At 33.8% G+C, this 23,124-nt stretch overlaps 1 protein-coding gene across 2 annotated transcripts in view; it reads right to left on the bottom strand.

The window, feature by feature from the left end:
- Window positions 1-1,007: 1,007 nt before the first annotated feature.
- LOC128176413 (poly [ADP-ribose] polymerase tankyrase-like) overlaps window positions 1,008-23,124 on the bottom strand; it is a 50,129-nt gene continuing 28,012 nt past the window's right edge. For both annotated transcript variants that reach the window (XM_052842716.1, XM_052842717.1), the window contains 19 exons: window positions 22,823-22,943; window positions 20,961-21,069; window positions 20,379-20,643; window positions 18,640-18,829; window positions 14,836-14,904; window positions 14,557-14,736; window positions 13,971-14,263; window positions 12,784-12,965; window positions 12,560-12,665; window positions 9,642-9,811; window positions 8,039-8,177; window positions 7,761-7,882; window positions 7,573-7,651; window positions 7,300-7,477; window positions 5,298-5,405; window positions 4,562-4,755; window positions 4,033-4,125; window positions 3,160-3,298; window positions 1,008-2,596 (listed from right to left, as the gene is read on the bottom strand). In XM_052842716.1, the coding sequence (XP_052698676.1) occupies window positions 2,442-2,596; window positions 3,160-3,298; window positions 4,033-4,125; window positions 4,562-4,755; window positions 5,298-5,405; window positions 7,300-7,477; window positions 7,573-7,651; window positions 7,761-7,882; window positions 8,039-8,177; window positions 9,642-9,811; window positions 12,560-12,665; window positions 12,784-12,965; window positions 13,971-14,263; window positions 14,557-14,736; window positions 14,836-14,904; window positions 18,640-18,829; window positions 20,379-20,643; window positions 20,961-21,069; window positions 22,823-22,943 (2,892 nt within the window). In that variant the 3' untranslated portion in view covers window positions 1,008-2,441. The remainder of the gene's footprint in view (window positions 2,597-3,159; window positions 3,299-4,032; window positions 4,126-4,561; window positions 4,756-5,297; window positions 5,406-7,299; window positions 7,478-7,572; window positions 7,652-7,760; window positions 7,883-8,038; window positions 8,178-9,641; window positions 9,812-12,559; window positions 12,666-12,783; window positions 12,966-13,970; window positions 14,264-14,556; window positions 14,737-14,835; window positions 14,905-18,639; window positions 18,830-20,378; window positions 20,644-20,960; window positions 21,070-22,822; window positions 22,944-23,124) is intronic.

The following is a 23,124-nucleotide window of genomic DNA, read 5'->3' as shown; positions in this document are numbered from 1 at the left end:
TATCTTCCTCCCAAATTAGAGTTGTTGTCATATAATGAAAAAAAAAAGATTCTTTTACAAGAAGCCAACAATATACAAAACAATTCGGCCATTATATTCATTTTTGGGAACGGCAAAATAGACTTAAACGCAAGAGTCTCACAATAATTAGAGGTAAATAGTTTAAACATTTATAAACCAGTGGATGGGTAGAAATTATGCCTAGAACTCAATTCACCCTACCAATTGACTTTAGAATTTTAATTTAAAAATTCATTTTCACACTCTATTATTCATTATTCAATTATTTACTCTATCAAAATCTCTTATCAATTTGATTCCCGACTATTGGTCTCAAAAAGTAAAACTTATAATCCCTTTTCAAAAAAGAAATGCAATTTTTTATGAAAATGCATGTAGTTTTGGAAAAAACAAATTACAAGCAGAAACACATTGCTTTTCATAGTTTTCGTAGGTTTTGATCAGACTATTTTCATCTAAATTAAAATTATATATTATCATACCATATAATATAATTTTATTCAACATAATTAATATTGATTCATATTTTGATTCAATTACAATAATGTAACATGATACAATACTGTAATATGAAATGATATGCTTCGCGTTATGTTGTATTAATATGTATTGTATCGCGTCAGGATATATTTCGTCATGGGGAGGGGGGGGGGGGGGGGGGGGGGGGGGTCTAATATAATCAATGTTGACCTCAACCTTAGTCAGTATTTGTTCTACAATATTCTATTACATGATACAGTTTTGTATCTCTGAAAAAAGACGTGAGGTATGACCTTGACTTAGATTTCATAATCGCTGTTTATGTAATTTTTCCTGTGTGTAAATTTTTTCATAAACCTAAAACAAGTTTGGCCATACAGTAACGTACATGAGTATTTTCCATAACAAAGAACTTGGTTGGTAAACTTGGTTTTAAAACCTTGAAAATGTTGAAAAAATGGATTGTAGCGTATATAGAAGTTGCACATTTATTCACCAACAGAATAGGAGCTTTCAGATTTATTGGGATATATCAAAATACAATTTGTTATGATGTTACATTCAAGCTACAGAGATGATATATACATGTACACCAATTACAGCTCCAAGATGGCCTCACAACATTCACTACAAATTCTACATCAATGTCTTATCTACATCAATTAGAAACAAAAAGACAGCTTTATATTTGATTCACAAATATTCATGATATGTAAGTGTTTCAAAAAAATATTAGTGCTCAATAATTACAGAAAAGTACATGTATGAAAAAGTAAAATCTCTACAAGATTCAAATCCTCTAAAACTGATTAATATAGTACTGTGTATGAAAGTACCAAAAATATAACAAGACAAAAAATTCAAAATTTGTGATAGATAAATTTCATAATCTCCAATAAATATATAAAATTATATCAATAATTCTCTCTTTCATTTAAAATAGCACTTTAAAAGTGACTACTGCATATATTTTTTAATTTTTAATGTAATATTTACTCCATGTAGTACCATCCTCTTTAAAAAATATTTCGAAGTAAAAATTATTAATGACTACCTATGTTAATAATAGCTCTATAAGAATTATCAACAGTTAGAAACCAATCTTGTTAACTGCTGACAACACAAACGTTATAATAGATAGGTACAATGTATATACTATATATACAATTTTGATATTGAATGATTTCTAGTTCAAATCTATCAAAAAAAAATCTCAAATACTTATTTACTTTATTATGAGAAGTAAATCTAATCAAGATAACAAACTTTGCGTGTCAAATCTTGATTCGTAAAAGTCTGACATCACACAATAGATTGCACACAAAATTATTTCATCTCTGTAAATGAAGTGGGATAATTCCCCTTAACTTATATAAAGGTATAAAATGAAATAACCTATCTTTGTTTTATATAGGAAGAAAGAGATAAAAAAAAACCAGTTTGAACATGCTTCGAAGTCAATCAAAAGCATATGTAGTACAGGCATAAACTCTACAAAGTGACAAAGATTGGTAAGAGAAAAATTCTTGTCTTTGAATAATGAGATGATCTACACATAGATGAGAACAACATAGCTACCATAACTCAATATATCACAAACAACAGAGCAGTATTTCCACCATAGGTCAACAATACTGGATCTACCACACATCTCATATCAGTGATAATAAAGTAGAATAGAAATCATTGTTTCTAATAATAATTCTCGACACAAAAAACGCAGTCCAACAAATTCACCACAGAGTGTGCCAGACATCAACATATTTGTACATTAATGTACAGTGATAACAAGTTATTTGATTTGTGTGGACTGTCGGGAGTAAATGATCCATGTTTTTGTACCTGAATGATAACTATGAGCATACAAGGTTTACAGAGAGCAAGCCTCCATGAGTTAGCCCTGACCCCTGTCCAGCCAGTGTTAGTACTGGGGGTCGGTATTATCTTGCACTGCCCTTGGTGAACTGTACCAGGTATTTCAGACAAACCTGCCGCGGATCCTCTACTATGTATTCTGTGTATGTCGTGTAGTTATAGAAAAATTTATCGTTCCTTGTCACTGTCTCTTCCAACATACCAAGAGGGATGCTATATCCTGTAAAATGGAAGAAACAAGCTGTAGAGATTTCACTACAGAGCACATAGGTATACTCATCAATAAATGGAAGTGGTTCATAAGCTTGCAAATAATATTTTGAAACCTACAAATCATATTATAAATTTTTCGAAAATTGCATTGAGATTGTCAGAATTTCTGATGACTTTTAAATATTTGATTAAAAGTTATCATTATTTGATTCAATAAGTTGTGTTAAAATTTGATTTTCATCCAGTGAGTATTTGTGCCATGGCAAGGGAATAAGTTAGATAAGTGAAAATCACAATAATTTAAAATTACATGGAGGTGAAGATTCTATTAATTAGATTCTAACCCTGACTTTACCTATGAATTAACCCCTATTTCAAAATGAAAACATAATTTCAACAGTATTGCTTAAAATCCAGACGGCACCCCTATGTATAATCAAACACTAATCTGAGAAACATCGACAAAAATTATCAAACAGCAGGAAAAAGTTGCTTAGGGAGTACATGTGAGGATAACATAATCCTTACCCAGTGAAACCATATGCATTCAATAGTAGGTCTAACATTTACCTCCAGGCATGGTCACTGTGAAGTCCTCATCAGGCCGCTTTTTACCCTCCACAACACGACTTCTGAAGTCAGTATCATTTAATTTGCTATCAAAATATCCACTATTAGGTTCCTTAATCTGTTCTTTACCTAGAGCAACCTGCACAAAGGAAGGAAAGATTAAAATGATAATTACCAATGAGAGGGTGACAAGCTCACAAGGGCTTCATTCTTAAAAGAACATTAGGATGAAAGGGGCTTTTTGACATTGTTCTTTTCTGACATGAAAATTCTCATACTAATTTGGAATTTAGGAAAACCTTTCAAGTATTTTAAAGGTCTGCTTATATCAATCTGTAAGTTTGTGTGAATCCGCAAAGCCAGTGCCAGCATGTTCAGTGTTTGAACCACGCCTGTGCTGACACTGGGTGAAGAATCCACCGACACAGTCCTCCAGTGGACGTGTCTGTCAATCTATGATGATATAAAACCACCACAGTCACTGCTCAGACTGCATGGGGAACATCATCAAGAGTAAAGCCAGCAAAAGCATTCATAACAGTGTCTAGCAATGTACAACAGCAAAGCTAGCAATAGCATTTAAAACAGCATGTTTAGCAATGGCACTTCTCATGCTTGTAATTTTTTTGCAATTTCAAAATCTTTAAAATTTACACGTTTACTCCTGGAACTACAGTTTCGATAATATAGTTTTAACAACAAAAACCAGTTTAAAAAAAGCAGTCTTCAAAATAATATGCAATGAAACATAATTAAAATAACACTGTATGACAAAGCACAGAATAATATCATAAATGATTATACAGTTTTAGATGTGGTATTACCCAAGTCTTACTTGGGTATTGAAAGGTGACCAGAAACTTTCCAACATACCTCACATAATAAAGCAAGTTTTACTTCAGAATCACTGCTGGTATTGTAGCAGTAGTTCATACTTTTGGCAAAGGAATCTGATGAATAAATCCCCTGGAAAACAAAAGAAAGAGTCAAGATCACCCTAAGAATATTATGCAAGTTAACACTCATCACTGGTTCAATTAACATTTTCATTGGGTTATCAGAGTGAGGTTCAACAAAATGAAAATAAGATAAAATCTTATATCTGCACTCATTTATAATACACATAATAAAATACACACTATACAACTTTAATACATTCTACACTCCGCCCTATCCTCTCCTTACAATAATTAATGTATTTTGCTTGGCTTTCAACTGAGATAATGTTTAGTACTTAACTTTTGATTTTTTTCCCCTAATACTATGCAAGTCCACTGTATCACCCAGCAAATGTATATATGTGTATTATACATTGTTATTTCAGGTTGCAAATTCAGTTTATCTGTGGTACTTTCAATCACCAATTTACATGAAATTGGTCTCTCATTTAATTGTACCTTACCTCTCCAAACAAGTGACCAGTAATTGGGATTCCTGTGGGGGCGACCAGCAGACCTCTGTGTAGTATACTAATGAAGTTGGATGTACCACTGCCGTGCCAGAGGAGCTTGTGGTTATCAAAACCTAGATTTCGCATTTCCTCTTCCTCACCCGGGCGACAGATTTTGTAGATTGCTTGAACATCAGTGCTATGACCTGAGTGTAAAAAGAACTCCCATTGCAATGAGGTGAATTTTTATAGCTACTCTATTATTTTTACATACAGGTAATTTATGCATTTGTAGTTCTTATCGGAGTGTTGTGTTTAGGAGACTTTAACAGGAAATGGCATTGAAAAAAGGATGGGAGATATAACGACAGACAAGACTGGGATTCGAACCCAGCTGGTCCTTTGAATCTCTAGTCAGGTGCTCTAGTAAAAGAAATATCTGGCTCTGCCAATCAGACCAGTCTGACCATTACATCTTAAGACCCTTTTTTTTTTTAATAAAATCAACAACGATAGATCATTGAATGATACACTTGTACAAATATGTTAGTACATGACTGTATATACATATATACATATATGACACAGAAATTCATCCACTGAATACCTTTAATGTACAAAAGGCATGAAAAAAAAAAAAACTAAAATCAAGTTTCATTAATATTTCATTTCAACCATCATTTTTATATACATGTACATGAAAATGAGGAATTTCACACCATAAAAGAATATAATGTGTTTAACTTACAAGAACTGTAGATGTACTTGAGGATATACTGGGCCTCAGCACTCTCCTCATCAAGCAGCGAGATCCCACAACCAATGGCCTGGTACACATAATCCAGAGGATTCAATTCTAAATCAATCGTCAAAACAATCAGTTTACATCTAGCGTAAGTCTACATTAACATATATACAGGTACACGTACATGCATTAGAATATCAAAGAACATAAACATGTTTGTTCCTTAAGAATCTAGTGAGTGAAGTTTTAATTTGCTAATCAACTAGACAGAGACTTGTTATTCTGGAAATTCAGATTCATTTTTCTTCGCTTCTCAAACTATCCACAGACATACCATTTTTGGAGCATGAAACCATCTTTTACATGTATTTTTAGTCTATTCATTTTTAGTCGGGCTCTGCTGAAAGCAGAGTCCTGGCTATAGGCAGGCCAATCGCCAATGTTACTATAAATAGCACAAATAAACAAAAAACCAAACAGCGTCAAGGTAAAGCTTCCGCTATACCAAATAGTTACCCAAAGAGCCACGTTTTGTCAAAAGTGTTGGCATTTTGTTTCTTTTTTTAAATTTCGAATGAATTGTCTCTCTTTTTAGTTTTCTTATTAATAACATGTTTTTAAAACACTATGCATTTTGGACACATACAATGCGCATGAATTTCCATGAACTACTTTGCTGCACAATGAAGAAATGGGGATTGAATATATAATGCTTGTTGCAAAATTCAAGGCAGCAACTGTTGAACTTTTTAACTTCTACTAGACAGACTTATTTTTTGTTTATAGCCGCTTACAAAATTTGGTCGCTCTCTGATGCTTTGCCGACATTAAAAGCATGAGAGAGAGAGAGAGAGAGAGAGAGAGATTTTCAGTCTTTACTTCACAATATGCATAAAGATACACCAAAAGAGCCCGGCTTTCAGTACTTAAGTACTTTGATTTATATATTAACATTTGCCAATATGCTTCCTTATATGAACAACGTTCAATTCTGTGTGAACTTTTTCATGACGTCACAATGATCATAGCACGGGCTTATCGGTTTGATTATTGTAAACATAAAATCTTGGTAATTTTAACAATTCTGAATGGGTTGCCTTTTTGAATTGTAAATATAATTAAAAAGTAGCAATGTTAAAAATGAACTTGGTTGGTACGTAATCAAATCTTCTGAGAAGCCTTTCAGGCTTCACACAATTAGATCACGTGACCAACAAAGTTCATACCCCTTGCTGTTTATTTCTTTATTGTACTAAGAATGTATGCAAAATATTTTGCGAAATGAACAGTATTCTATGGAGTAACTAACCACTACACAGAAATAGTTTGTGTTGTTGTGCATTGTACAACTTTACTGTGAGCAAAAATGAAAATTATAAAAACATATTTTAGCATAATATTTATCAATTTGGTTTTGTTTTCTTTGAGTTATTGTGTCAGTAAGTTTTTTTTTACTACCAGTAACCAAGTGTAACTTGATAAATATAGCTATAAATTGAGTAAATTAAACCAATTTTACTCCATTTACAAACTTGATACACTCAAAAATTAATAAAAGCTGTGTCACTTTCTAGCTATACTAAGAAAAGATACACATGTACACTGTAATACCTTCAAACATTTACATGCTAAACATCCTTAACCAATACAAAGGACACAAATTCATCTCCTAACCCAATCTTCCCAATTCTACATTCTAGATACTGTAAATTCCTTATATTACACGAGTACTTAATTCCACGATCCCGCTGGTTTGTATCAAATCGTGAGAATATAAAATCGCAAATGTGGAACTTTTCTCCTTATTTCTTATAGTTCTGAACTCTCAGATAATAATGGCGAGATGTTAAAATCCGTGACGAGTGCTTCTCGCCATTTTACGTGGATATTAATTCCTCGCGTTTAATTAGGAATCTACAGTAATCACTGGCTCTTGGCTTCAAGTAACATGGATAAAACACTGGTTAAAATTTTGGACCAGGAGAACAATTAAATTGAAGCCTACCTTTTAATCTTGCCTGTGCCCCTAGCAGTATTTTACTAGCACACTCAAGCTCCATCAAATGGTGCACCAGCTCTATCTTCTCTTTGAGTTGTTTACCCTCAAGGATGGGCCTTATCTTTTCAAAGGTGTAGCCTCTCATGGGAACCAAGTGAAAAAATTCATTGGAGAGTTTCCCAATCTACAACAAAGACAAAGCAGAATCTGAGTGGGTGCCCCAAATATCATTGTACGTAACAAAACAACATTACTCAGTGTCACTATCACTATGATTACCTCTACACGCTCCTTCTCTTCCTCTTCCACAGAAATGGACCCCGTATCCTTCTTTGCAGTTATTCTTTTTAATGCCTCTCTGCAATCATATGCATTAAAACACTGAGCCTCTTTTCAGAATTTGCTTACATTAAGTTTTACTTCAAATAATATTTCTTCATTCAAACATGGCTATGAAACAAACTTACCCGATCTGAAGGAGTATTTTCTTTCCAGCAAGTAAGGCATCTTTTTTGAGCTGACCAAAGGGCATTAACTCCTCATCCAACCCATACTTTTTGGTTGCTGCATCCAACATGCTCACACTGGACTGAAAAATAGGATGCATGAACAATACAGTGTTGCTGGATATTGAAGCCATGTAGTTTGAAAACAACCCATCTAAATACATGTATTTCAATCATATCTACATGTACACATCATATATTTAAATTTGGTTATTGTTAATATCATATCTTTAGCATACCATTTCCTTTATGAGCTCCTGTACAGCTTTTGGCATTTTGGAAGGAATGTCCGAATTGAGACAGAATTCTACTTCACGAGCCTTCATAGGATTTGAGTCTCTTTCTACTAGTCGGTATTTCTTTGGATGGTTTACAAAGCTGTGAAATAAAACTAGAAAAATAGCAGCACCCTCCTTCATACATAAGTGTATAATTTCCAGTATTATGAATGTTTTTTTATATCTAGTTTGTTAAAGATTACTATATTTATATTAGCATTAGATATACTCAATACCAAAATACATGAATTACAAAAATTACATTAAAACACTAGAAATGTTTGAAAACTTCTAGCATTATTCTTTTCACGCACACTGCCTTCCCAGCAATGATTACAATGTTGAAAATAACATACTTTTTAAAAATATATATGATACTGTAAATCAACTTCTATTCATGCGCAAGAAATTTTTCCAAAGTTCACACGAGTCTCATTGTAAAGAATATTTCTAGCCGTGGACCATGGCTAGTATTTTCAAATACTGTAAAACCAGAAAATATAGTGTGAAACTGCCCCCGAGCACCAAAATTAATAGTGTGCAAATGATTTTCCATATGTATCAATTTTTTTTCAAGTTACAATTGAATAATTTCTGTCCCTTTTTAATACCTGAAGTGGGCGCTTATGTAATTTTAAATGGTCGATTCTGTTTATTTACAGGTAAACAGTGAAGGATTTTGAGCAAGTTTTGCTGAGACACTGTTTAATAAATTCAATTTTATTGCTTATTAGTATCTATCATCAGCACTTTTACTATTCGGCTTCTTTCCGTTTCACTTCCATTTAGCGTCTCAAGGTGAAAATGTAATCAAGCATGGCGATCCTCCATGCTGACAATACATGACGATCAAAAAATACACACCATCACTAATAAATGAAGTTTTTTTTATTTATGTACTAAAGATTTGAACCAAAGTAAAAGTAGCGGTTTCAACCACACTTACCTGTGTTAAAGAGTTAGAAATCAAAGTGGTTGTGTTCACATGCTTGAGTGAAAATAGAATTGAATTTGCTGGCATTTATTCGGAGTCACCTAAGTTTTTGTTAACATTGATTTCATAATAGAGAAAACCAATAATTAAATGATAAATCTGCAAAAATAATGATAAAAAATTTTGAAGCAGCAATAATTTTCCTGATGAAGGGGTGCCTGAAAATTCATTAATTCATTATTGCTTAACTATTGATCAAACAAGATTTTATTTTATCGAACTTTTTTTTTTTTTAAATGGTGCATGCACTAAAGTTTAATTGAGCCAATGTATTGACACTTGCATTGTGCTAAAATATGTATACTCCAAATTTTCACATTTTACATTACTTGTCTTTAATAAACAGGTGTGGATAAGGCTTGGTCGCCGAAAACAAGTTCATTTCAGGTAGATCTCAAAATAAAGTTGATGAAAATAATGGTGGTTCACAGTCAGTTGAATAACTCAACATAAAATGGGTTTATTCTCAGTAATCTTCAAAACCCAGCAATCCTTTTCAAACATCCATTTGCTCTTGTATGGCAAGCAATCGGTTATAGAAAAAAGTTCCTGTGCTGCGAAGGTGCCTACCTTTTGACACTGGCCCATGTGTTGCCAGTCTTTGACTTGAAGACCTTGCAGAACTCGGCCACGGCTTCAGACTTGGCGTGGAATGGAGTATGCTGATACTGGCCACTGTCCCCAATCCGACCCCAGCGTGTGAACAGAATATACAAGTCAATCCCCTTCTGATAAACAATCTAAAAGAGACAGAACACCACATATCATGTGGAGACAGCCAAACAGCAAAAATAAATATGACAGTATTTTTTTGTTTCTATCTTCCTGACAAAAGAGATAATATGCATGTCATAGATTCAAAAGATTTATACGTGAAGTCTATATACATGTACCGTATTTTTTGGGGCATATGTCGATGTGGGGCATAGGCGGAATTGCTCATTTTTAGACAAAATTCAAGAAAAATCCTTAGAATAACCGAATTGGCCAATTTTCAATCGATGATTACTATAGTGAAAGTATGACCGCTGATTAAGGAAGTCATCGTATTAAGTATATACTTTCAGAATATCGATGCAGAAAGTCAAAGGAGTAATTAAAGTTAATATGTTTTACGGTGTGACCGTTGGGGCGAGCGCAGAAGGAGTCACACATCTGTCATCATTGTTAAATGCAACCCCTGGACTTACCCAAACCAAAAAACTTTGGCTTTGTCTCGAAAACTTTTACCACCGCAAGGAACCGGAAGATATCAAACTTTTATTCCAATGGTCCCTTCCTAGGTTTATACACTTAAACAAAAAACTACCACTGAGCATTAATAAAATGTTAAACAGACTTATTAAAATATTTTGATAAACACAAAGCCGGTTTTTAAATTTTTTTTATCTCTTCTTTACCTTTTAATAATGATCATTAAAATCAATAAGTTGTGTGTCTGTGTTATTTCTCATTTTGTTCCTTGTTGTTACCGGTGTTTTAGTTTTCCTCTGTGACATCAATTTTGTTTTTAATCTTTTTAATTTTTGTATGCTATACGTTGTAGACATGTTCCCTCCCCCTTTTTTTTAGTGTGTGATATCCAATATTATTGAAAGGTTTGACCACATATGTTGCATATAACAAATACATGTAGATATTTTAACAGTTTAATTTTTTTCTTTTATTTATTCATTACAAAATGACGTGGCTACACGTAGATCTAATAATGATTAGACTTTTCTTTTTTAATAAGTTTTTGTCACCTACCTAACGTATACAATGATTGGATCAATATGACAATAAATTTAGCATGGAACTTGCATGTGTATTTACTGAGCAAAAAAAAAATCATTAAAACAAAACTAATCAGCCAAAGAGTCACCGTTAATAGTGAGCGCAGTATCAGTATTAACGGTGACTCCCTACTGTGTACTTCCTACACGTTACATTCAGTACAGATGCTTGATCCACCTCTAAATGTATCGCGGGAATATAAAACGCCAGATCACTGTGACGTCATACTTAACTTTTTGCGCTCGACAGTTTTCGTAAATTGTCGGACAAATTCGGGGAAGGAAATGACGTCATAGGTACAGTTTTTTACGTAAGCATATGTGTTGTTTACTTTAATGTTTTTAAAAGGATTTTTTATTGTTAAATGAAAATGTTGTATGCGATTTACAGCTAAGAATTTTCTTTAGAAACGCTTCCTGTTCCGCCAAGTTGCTATGCACCACAAAGGATCACTGGGATAGTAGAACGTTTTCACGCGGGTCCACAAAATTTTCTTTGAACAATGTGCAGATTTCAACTCGAATTTCCTCCGTTCGTACACGTTGTCTATGGAGCTCGCTATTAAATTTGCTTAACATATATATTTAAAGCAATTTTTAAAAATATATCTGTGTTTTGTGGCTGTTTTGTCTCTTCCGCATTAGTCGGTGTATCGTTACGTATCGTAATTTTACATAGTGTAAATCTAATTGCAACACCAACCTCCGTGGTTCTGTCTGGTAGAACCAAGTATAATATTTTACCAAACCTTTTATATCTTATTTTATTAATACCTTATTGCTAAATTTCATTTAATCAAGTTATACTTTGAAAGCTACTTGTACTGTAAATATGGGGTATGACGTCCATTAGCTCAACACGTGGTTTCAAATTCAAATAGAGTTATCCCCCGTAATCGCTATAATGAGAAAACGAAATACCAAACATAAAATATTTAATTTGTGTTCTTTCCATTAATTAATTAAATAGTGACTTGCCGTTATGTAGAGAAGTTGTTTTGTTAAAAACACAGTTAATGCAATGAAGTGTAACGGTGTACACTACGTGCCCCCAGGCTGTGTTTTAGTCACGGGTTTCACACCTTTGTATATACACACGTCACCAGAATACCGTTATTTCATACAACAGAAAATCAATTGTAAAAACACAAAGCATTTGATTTATTCTACACCCATAACCAGTGATTCCCAACGAACGCAGACATGAAGAATTCACAAAAATTCCGTCATATTACATTCTACCCAGTTTCGTTTTCTTTTTTACTACGCAATAATAGTTTCCAGGGTTCATACACGAACATGAGAAAAAATTCTTTTGATTGGGCATGGACGTATATATACGTCCCTGGATTGGGGTTGTAAAGAAATACCTCGTACAGTACTGTACATTTTATTACTCACGATGTCATTACAAAAATTATCAACGGGACAAATATCGAACAATAGTTCAGACGGATGAAAAGACCCAACCCTCATAGTAAACTGCTACAACAGTACAATGGATAAAAACAGTGGATTTTATATTTTACTGTTTAATTTTTTCAACTTTGAGTCTACGATTAGCCAATCCCTGGGGATAGGCCGATGCTCGCTCATCGGAGAAAAAAAATACCGGCCTATGCCCCGAAAAATACGGTATATCAACAACAGTTGACCAATAATATGTCATGGCAGTTGCAATAAGTATCAAATAATGACCAAAGAAACAAATACCTGAAGGCGATAGAAGTTGTACATCCCCCACCATCCCTGACTGACATCCACCTTGGATAACAATGCATCGTAAGCTATTCCCTGAGACTCATCCATTACAACCTCTCTGTAAAGACAGCACACTATGCAGGCATCAAACAAATCTCCTACCATTATATTTTTTTATTTTATAAAACTAATTCTTCAACTCTTTCAAGCCAAACTTAACCATCAGATTGTCTTACCCTACTTTCTTCATAGCACAAAAACTGTCGACAGAATCCATCTTTTCTTGCTTCCCATCCACTTCCATATCCTCTGCAGCATATTTCTTCAGCAGAGTCTCTGCATCAGCACTATAATCCACCTTGTCAGCACTTAACAGAGGGTCTTGCAAGTCAGAATTACTTGCAAATGTTGGTTTTTCCTATCAATCAAAACCATAACTTATTTACATGTAATTTGTAAATACTGTAGCTGTATTTTTTTCCACGGGGTCATAATTCCGCGGAATCACAATATCAATTTAATCCGCGGGTAAAAATTTGCGCGGATTCTTTGAATGAAAAAAAAAAATCATTTGAATAATTATCATTAAATTTAGTTCTGAGTGATTTTCATTACCTAGAATTTGTCAAACTTTGGACTTAAATTGTAAAAACTGTTCACAGTGAACAGTAATTATTGGTTGTGCACTGGTCGGTAGTCATTAGTTAGCCGTCAAGATGTTATGATGTTTATCTGTTTATGTGCATGTCGTATTTTTAAAGCCAAATAAATATTTTAATCTTTATTAACTGTCAATTTATGGGTTCACATGTCGTTTAAATTATGAGTTGATCAGTTTTATCAATTAAAAGTCAGAGTACAAAGGGATCTAAAAATTGCAGTAAAAAGACGGGTCTTAGCGTGTAGTTAATTGGGTCATTGAAAGACTGAAAGACAGACCCGCTCGGGGCTATTTGTCGTTTGACACGTGCAGTTATCTCAAGCTGGGAGAAGTTTAAATTTCATGCAAGTAAACTTACAGAAAATTCAAATCTTTTGGACATTACATTATTTATTATGTGAATTCTCAATACAAATGTTTGACAGTTTGCATAGATAAAAACGATATACATTGGGTACACGTATATGCAAGTGTTATATAATGAAGTAACTTCCGATTATCCTTATTCATGTAATGCAATTTCAAGATTTCATTCCAAAATGCATTTGAAGTAAACTGGGAAAAAATTCCGCGGAAAATTTGTGCCCGCGTTCATAGCGTAAATTAATACCACGCGGACAAAAATACGTCTACAGTATCTTAAATCCTTGGGAAAAATGTACAGATGCAATAAAAAGTAAGCAAACATGCATTTTTGTTCGTTTGTCAAATTTCTGCTCATAAAAATACAATAGTCATCTGTTTTAAAATCTGTGTACTGACCATTTTATCCTCCGGCACATTGGAGAGTTTCTGGAGAAGAGCTGCCAGTTTACACGCCCCACGGATCAAAGCGTGATCAAGGGGAGATAATCCTGCACGGTCTTTCTTTTGAATATCTGCATTACAATTAGCCAGAACAGTCAGAATCTCTTTGTTATCAAATGTTCCTAACTCTAACGGACACACAGTGTGATGTACTGCTGTCCACCCCTGATTATCTGTGGCATTCAAATTCACATCGCTGGTTTTGATTATTGTTTTATCTTGGTTAGCTTTCCACCATTTTTCATTTTCTGAAAGAGAAACGATGCATTAACGAATCACTTATTGCAGATGCTCATATCAGATTGCTGTCAGACTTTATAAATGTATAGATGCATGCAGCTACATATAAGCCATCTGAAAGATAACCTGGCTGAAACTTTGGACTAAGGTGTACAGTATGAACTGTGTTCTTTGATGTATCTCTTCAACAATGAATGGCATATTAAACAATAAAAAGAATACTTTTTCTTTACTTCATGTATCCAACAGAGAACAAATTACTAGAAACACCATTATTATAAATGATTACACAGTGTATTACCTGATGGACTCTTTTCTTTGTCATCTTCCTTAGAGGCCACTTTGACAATAAAAGGAAATCGTTCTGGAACATCTGCATCATCATTATCATCATCTTCATCCTCATCACTGGCATCCAGTATATCTGTGTCTCTGTCGCTTTCATCATCATGATCAAAGTTATCCACTTCATAATCCACCTCTAAAAATCATTTACATGAACATGTTATCCTTTCCATTTATAAACAATACTTTTATTTCACTCCTCCAGAGTGTCCCAGATAAAATAAAGGTTCCTTACCTTTATCCACTTCGTCTTCCTGGTTATCTTCCGCTTCCTTATCCTGGTCAGCTTCTGATGGTTCATTCACTGAAAATAACGAGAGGTCCAGGGGCCACATCGCTCACCTGAGCAACAATTGCCTTAATTCTGATCAAATTAGCATTACAGTATCAAAATATCTTGACAACTGAGTACAGTAGATCTTGCTAAAAAAAAATTGAAAATCTGCCAATTTTATCCACCTCTTATTTTTTGGTAAATACCAAGCCCCTTTTGTTGTTGTACCTGTAAGAAATTTTTTCTCTATTCCTATATACCCCCCCCCCCCCCCCCAATTTCGTGGTCCCACTTTTCTCTAGGGAATCATGGTTTCATCAAACTTAAATCTGCATAACTTGTGCTTTCACACAAAGTACTAAGTTTTGGACAGAAAACTTTCACAGAATATTTTCTCTATTTATTCCTATGTAAAAATTCAAACCGCCATCAGTCGGTCCCGCCCTACCACTATGGACTGTGATTTTGCAAACTTGAATTTACACTACCTAAGGATGCCTCTACACAAGTTTAAGCTTTTCTGGCCAAATAGCCTTTAAAAAGAAGATTTTTAAAGATTTTCTCTATATATTCCTAAATAAAAATTAATCCCCCATTGTGGCCTCACCCTACCCCTGGACTATTATTTAAACAAACTTGAATCTATATGATCTGGGAATGCTTCCACTCAAATTTGGGCTTTCCTGGCCTAATAGTTTTGAGAAGAGAATTTTAAGGATTTTCTCTCTATATAAAAATTTATCCCCCAATTGTGGCCCCGCCCTACCCCTAGGGACCATGATTTAAACAAACTTGAATCTACATTATCTGAGGATGCTTCCACTCAAAGCTGAGCTTTCTTGGCCAAATAGTTTTTAAAAGAAATTTTAAAAAAGATTTTCTCTATATATTCCTATATAAAAATTTATCCCTCAATTGTGGCCCCACCCTACCCCCGGGGACCATGATTTGAACAAACTTGAATTTACACTATCTGATGATGCTTCCACTCAAATTTGAGCTTTCCTGGCCTAACAGTTTTTAAAAAGAAGATTTTTAAAGATTTTCTCTATATATTCCTATGTAAAAATTGATTCCCCAATTGTGGCCCCATTCTACCTCGGGGGACTATGATTTGAAAAAACTTGAATCTACACTATCTGAGGATGCTTCCATTTTAATTTGAGCTTTTCTGGCTTAATAGTTTTTGAGAAGATTTTTAAAGATTTTCTCTATATATTCCTATGTAAAACTACCCCCAGGGATCATGATTTGAACAAACTTGAATCTACACTTCCTGAGGATGCTTCCACTCAAATTTGAGCTTTCCTGGCCTAATAGTTTTTAAAAAGAAGATTTTTAAAGATTTTCTCTATATATTCCTATGTAAAACTTGATCCCTCTATTGTGGCCCCACCCTACCCCCGGGGACCATGATTTGAACAAACTTAAATCTACACTATCTGAGGATGCTTCCATCCAAAGCTGAGCTGTTCTGGCCTAATAGTGTTTGAGAAGAAGATTTTTAAAGATTTTCTCCATATATTCCCATGTAAAACTTGATCCCCCAATTGTGGCCCCACACTACCCCCGGGGACCATGATTTGAACAAACTTGAATCTACACTTCCTGAGGATGCTTCCATTTTAATTTGAGCTTTTCTGACCTAATAGTTTTTGAGAAGAAGATTTTTAAAGATTTTCTCTATATATTCCTATGTAAAACATGATCCCCCTTTTGTGGCCCCATCCTACCCCCGGGGACCATGATTTGAACAAACTTAAATCTACACTATCTGAGGATGCTTCCACCCAAAGCTGAGCTGTCCTGGCCTAATAGTGTTTGAGAAGAAGATTTTTAAAGATTTTCTCCATATATTCCCATGTAAAACTTGATCCCCCAATTGTGGCCCCACACTACCCCCGGGGACCATGATTTGAACAAACTTGAATCTACACTTCCTGAGGATGCTTCCATTTTAATTTGAGCTTTTCTGACCTAATAGTTTTTGAGAAGAAGATTTTTAAAGATTTTCTCTATATATTCCTATGTAAAACATGTTCCCCCTTTTGTGGCCCCATCCTACCCCCGGGGACCATGATTTGAACAAACTTAAATCTACACTATCTGAGGATGCTTCCACCAAAAGCTGTGCTTTCCTTGCCTAATAGTGTTTGAGAAGAAGATTTTTAAAGATTTTCTCCATATATTCCTATGTAAAACTTGATCCCCCAATTGTGGTCCCACCCAACCCCGGGGACCATGATTTGAACAAACTTGAATCTACACTTCCTGAGGATGCTTCCATTTTAATTTGAGCTTTTCTGACCTGATAGTTTTTGAGAAGAAGATTTTTAAAGATTTTCTCTATATATTCCTATGTAAAACATGATCCCCCTATTGTGGCCCCACCCAACCCCTGGGGACCATGATTTGAACAAACTTAAATCTACACTACCTGAGGATGCTCCCATTTTAATTTGAGCTTTTCTGGCCTGATAGTTTTTGAGAAGAAGATTTTTAAAGATTTTCTCCATATATTCCTATGTAAAACTTGATCCCCCAATTGTGGCCCCACCCAACCCCGGGGACCATGATTTGAACAAACTTGAATCTACACTTCCTGAGGATGCTTCCATTTTAATTTGAGCTTTTCTGACCTGATAGTTTTTGAGAAGAAGATTTTTAAAGATTTTCTCTATATATTCCTATGTAAAACAAGATCCCCCTTTTGTGGCCCCACCCAACCCCTGGGGACCATGATTTGAACAAACTTAAATCTACACTACCTGAGGATGCTCCCATTTTAATTTGAGCTTTTCTGACCTGATAGTTTTTGAGAAGAAGATTTTTAAAGATTTTCTCCATATATTCCTATGTAAAACTTGATCCCCCAATTGTGGCCCCACCCTACCCCAGGGGACCATGATTTGAACAAACTTAAATCTACACTACCTGATGATGCCTACACACAAGTTTAAGCTTTTCAGGCCGAATAGTTTTTGAGAAGAAAATTTTTGTAAAATACTAACAAATTTTCAATAATTCTCAATTATCTCCCCTTGAAAGAGGGCGTGGCACTTCATTTGAACAAACTTGACTCCCCTTCACCTAGTGGTGCTTTGTGCCAAATTTAGTTGAAATCTGCCCATTGGTTCTTGAGAAGAAGATGAAAATGTGAAAAGTTTACAACAACGCCGGAGACAACGACGACACACAATGGACAAATCATGATCAGAAAAGCTCACTTGAGCCTTTGGCTCAGGTGAGCTAAAAAAATACTTTTAAGCCAAAGGCATGTACATGTACATTAATCAGTCCAAACTAATTCCCAACAATGCTACCTAGATGTACTACTGTACAGAACAGCAAGAACTGGGAAAGATGTTTTTAACAAAAATTCTGTTTTCCGTTAGTTTCTATTATAAAATGAGCTATTTAAACCCAAAATACAAAGTTATCTCTCTCTGTTTGACCAAATCATTTATATCTAATGAAAATATACGTAAATATTAACATTATTATAAAAAAATTAATTTAATTAGACAATTATCAAAAAATGACTTTTAGTAAGGCAGCTAGACAATGCTAGTTCGCAGTCCTTTCACCTGTCATTCTCCTTGTCATCCATCATGAGTATGACCAACTCCTAAACTAGCATGCACATGTGCATGCTTACACAATTGTACAATGACTGTAATCATACTGTTGTTTGCAGTAGTACATTGCATTCATTACACATGATGTCTCCAAAAATGATGTATGTCAAAGCCATCATTTGCTTACCTTCTTCTTCATCATCTTCATCACCATCCTCATCATCATCAGGCAACTCCTGTATGGGTTTGATCTGGAAGATCTGGCGAGAATGTTGTTTTGACAAAGAGAAACCTCCCTTTCTCTGGCCTTCTGGTTGTTGTCCATCATCATGACAATAGGAATGATTGAGCAGCAATTTGACAAGATTGATTTCGTTCTGAAAAAATACAGATAACACAATTCTATGACTTTTACATTTCTTTACCTCCTCTCCATGTAAAGGTAAACCATCTCCTGTACATTAACATGCATTAAATCAATTTTGTTATGTAATCCTTTGTTCTTTTTGGCTTTTATACAAAAATTAGATGTAATACTTCTAAATTTAAAAACAATCCAATAAGGTACACTGTACCTGTAGGTGTCCCATTCTTAAAAATAATGGATAGAAACTGTCTGTTTTAAAGAATATTGGACAGAGAAAGGTAAAACTGTTGACTTATTGGACGGCTACCGGCAAGTTGGAAACAAGAATAATAAAGACATCGCATTTGCAAAATAAGAAACAGATTTAATGTTTTACACCTTGGGAACGATACATCGGAGAAACACTTAAAACTACTAAATTATCAAATATGATATATATCTACTCCATTTTTCAAAATCATGAATCCAAATGAATCCACTTTATTATATCAATTACTTGTAACCACAGATCACATCATATATGATCAGAACGTGGATCAAGACAAATTTCACTGCACTATATGAAAATCATTTTCTTCACATATCTAAAAGTTAATTCTCGATGACCTGGACAACATTCTCCCACCTGGAAATTAAAACACTGACCTTCAACCTCCTCCACACCATTGGAAAAATTTTTGAACCTGTAAATGCATTGTCTTGGTTTGCCTAATCTGTCAACAAATGATTTTGTAGGTCATATAAAAATTTGGCACAGCATTCCCACCCTCTATATCCAGTGTCAGTATACACGGTACCTCTTTTACATGCTTGAATATTGTTTCATATTAAATGCTCTCCCCAATAGAGAATAAGATGTTTGTGTTGCTTAGTAGAAGAGTGAATATGAATTTCACAGCACAGCTTTATAAACCCCTTGCACATACCTGAAACTGTCAATTAAGTGACAAAAGAAAGTTTTACGCAAGACTGGTTTTATTGTATAAAGTTAGAAAATATATTTTCAGTATTGTCAACAGGTCTACCTGATACTGTCTATTCTTAAAACAAAGAACGTAATGTTTTAAGGTAGATATTGGCCTCAAACTTCCATTCTGTGAGAGAAAGAACTAATCTCGGCCCTACTGGCCTCCATCATTTCTTTCTCCTACAGCATGAACAGTTTCGACTTGAATCCTTTACTTATAAAGAGAACATGTAAATGTACATGTGGTTTTCATAATCTACTCGTAATTACTTTTCAAATGGTACGTGATAAGGATATCAATACAGTAAAGCTTTAGAATACTCAACACATGTACATGCATGTTAAAATTTTTTTTAATGTTTTTGCTTAAATCTGATATTTTGATATTATTAAAAATCATTTCTCCTAATAAAATTATAAATATATAATTTATATATAATACATGTGAAATAATAATTTAGACACTCTTTTTTACCCCCAGACCTATTTTAAATACTTCATATCTTTTACAACAAAAAACACTTTTCTATTTCTCACCATGCCTTCATGAATGCTGAAACAAAGAACAATGGTTAATCAACCATACACTTGCCTTTTTGACAGTATGCATCAGTGGAGTTACACCCTGACTGTCTGCAAAGTTACAAGACGCTCCATTCTGAAGAAGGAACTTGCTCAGTTCAAAATGAAAACTATTGATGGCCACGATAAGGGGCGAGATTCGATATGAGCTAGCGGTGGTAAAATAGTCGGTGGTCTCTGTTGAGATAACATCAAATGCTGGATAATCAGGCAAGGGGAAATCACACAAAAAGTCGTAGCTTGATCCTTTCTCTGTCAAAAGCTTAAACCATTGTCTACAAAAGCAAAATATGTCAAAAATTTATAATCTTCAGAAAAGGTAGTCTGAATAGCCTTGTTTTGCACATGTGTACAAATGTTTGATGTCTGGGAGAAAGTTACTGTCTTTTTTCAATCAATTTTCTAGCATGTTTTATCAGAGCTACATTGTATGGGACTTTACATACACTTTAATAATGTATCTTTAGCCAACTACAATTTTGGCTCAAGAATTAACATGAAGTTCTACATTCATTTTTTATATACATGTACATCTACAATCTATGTTTATTTACAAATAAAAAAAAATCCTAAATTTATGACAAGAACTTACTTGTTTTCCATTGACAAAGCTTGAGTGAGGTCCATGCCCCATAAGTAAGCTGCCAATACCGTCCTGTCAAATTTATCTTTCTTATTTGGCTCAAAGGTTTTGTCATTGTCTGCAATGTAGAGTTTTTTAATCACTGATCTAGAGTGAAGGACCCCAACCCAATTGAACTAACATCCATTTGGTTATTGTATCATTATCATATTCTCTAAAATATATATGCCAAACGTTATATAGTTTAAACAGGTATTAAGTCTTCCCTTAATAGCATGCACAGAAGCATGAATACGTGTTACATTAAAGTTTTAATAATCAGAGAATTTAAAACTATCTATAACAATTTAAAAAGGTTATAATTTCTGAATGTTAATTCAGCACAAGTTAATTTTCTATTTTTAGCATTTTAGAGTTACAATTTTTATTTCAAAATCATTTATATTTTACTTATTTTAACTGCTTTGCTTTTTTTTTTCACTGTTTAAAGTTATACTTTATTTCTTAATCGATAAAATTTATTGGTAGCGTTGTACTTTTTAATTGAATAACCATGGCATCTAAACAATTTGACACTTTTCTGGAAATTATTTAGTTACCACAGATTGTTGGACAATAACTTAATTTGTTAAATCCTTTGAAGATAAATTCTTCGTGTTATCAGAGCAACACATTAGCGACTCGCAAAGATTATTCTATTTTCATTACGTCAGAAAACTTATTTACTTGTTTTTACTCGTTTACGGCTTTACTTAATCTACTCTTTGTTAACATACGTACATCAAAATTCATCTAATTGACTGTATCACCTTTTTGGCCTTTAGTAATCAGTGTCAGCTCGTAGAAGAAATTCTGTGAAATTAGCCCGCTAGCATTTAAATCAAGTATCCTGATTGGTCAATGAGAGCAATTCCAAATTAAGCCGGATGGTGAGTGAATTTTATTAATTCACTTTCCATCCGTCGTTTAAAGAATAAAGAACTTGTATTAATTTTACAGAATTTCTTCTCTCTTCCATTAGGTAAGCTTGAATGAAATGTTATCTATTTTCAGTATTTTAGGTTTTCATTACATTATTTTATTATATTATTCTGTTGCTAATTTTGATAAATTATAGTTTGTTTTGTTTAAAATACTTAAGAACATTGATTAATTGTATATTTCTTATTATTCTGTGGAACTATGAATTTGTCATTCGAGAAATTTAGTTTTCATTTTCTATAAAAGATATTTCGCGTCATTGTTTTTTATGCTATGATACATTATTTTGCTTCATTTCGTTTAAATGTGTGATTTTTATTATTGAACTTCTATGCTGTTACTCTTTTATCGCCGCGTAATTATCGTAAACCTGTAGTGAACTCTTCAATGTGAGAAGGTGAATTTAAGAATCGGTAGAAATTTGTCAGCTAAGTAATATTTGTAAGTTACATGTATTTCCTCTTTAATTATTTAATGACAACAGTTTATATTTTTGTTTTCTAGTTTTCTTGCATTTTATAAGCGTTATGCATTTTAATACTTATGTGGAATTATCGATCCTTAGATTATAAGCATAAAAACGATCTTGCTTTCTCGCATTGCTGGGTTTTACTACAGGGTGTTTCGAAATATGATTTTGTTTTAATTCACTTTCCATCCTACGTTTAAAGAATAAAGAACTTATTTTAATTTTACGGAATTGTATCTCTTTTCCATTAGCAACCAGTAGAAAGCTGAGTGGCATCCTACCAAGCTATTCCCCAACTTAATCATATTCACAAACAGAGAAAATCTCTATGTGAAACATGTATTAACACATTTACTTCAAGTTGACTGTCAAATTTTGGATATAAAAATTACCATACATATACATAAATAAGTATACCTACCTATAAAAAATTTGGCTAAATTGTAGGGTTGGTGCTTTAAAGCTGCATAGTGCATAGGGATACAACCATTTTCATCTGTTTCACTCAATGATACTCCACGGGCCTTCAAGGCTTCTGCAACCTACAAACATAAAACGTATGTAGAACCCTTCATAAAATTTTAACATAAAGAAGTTCTTACGTATTTGTACTCAGCTGGTCACAAACCAGACTTTCGCTCTACATCATACACAAGTCTACTTTTAATCAGGGTTTGACTAACTTTTTAACTTTGGTGGACTGCAGGTCCACTGGTCAAGAAT

Source organism: Crassostrea angulata, chromosome 3 (assembly GCF_025612915.1).
Source record: "Crassostrea angulata isolate pt1a10 chromosome 3, ASM2561291v2, whole genome shotgun sequence".
NCBI lineage: Eukaryota > Metazoa > Mollusca > Bivalvia > Ostreida > Ostreidae > Magallana > Magallana angulata.
This window is presented reverse-complemented; position numbering and strand designations above follow the sequence as displayed.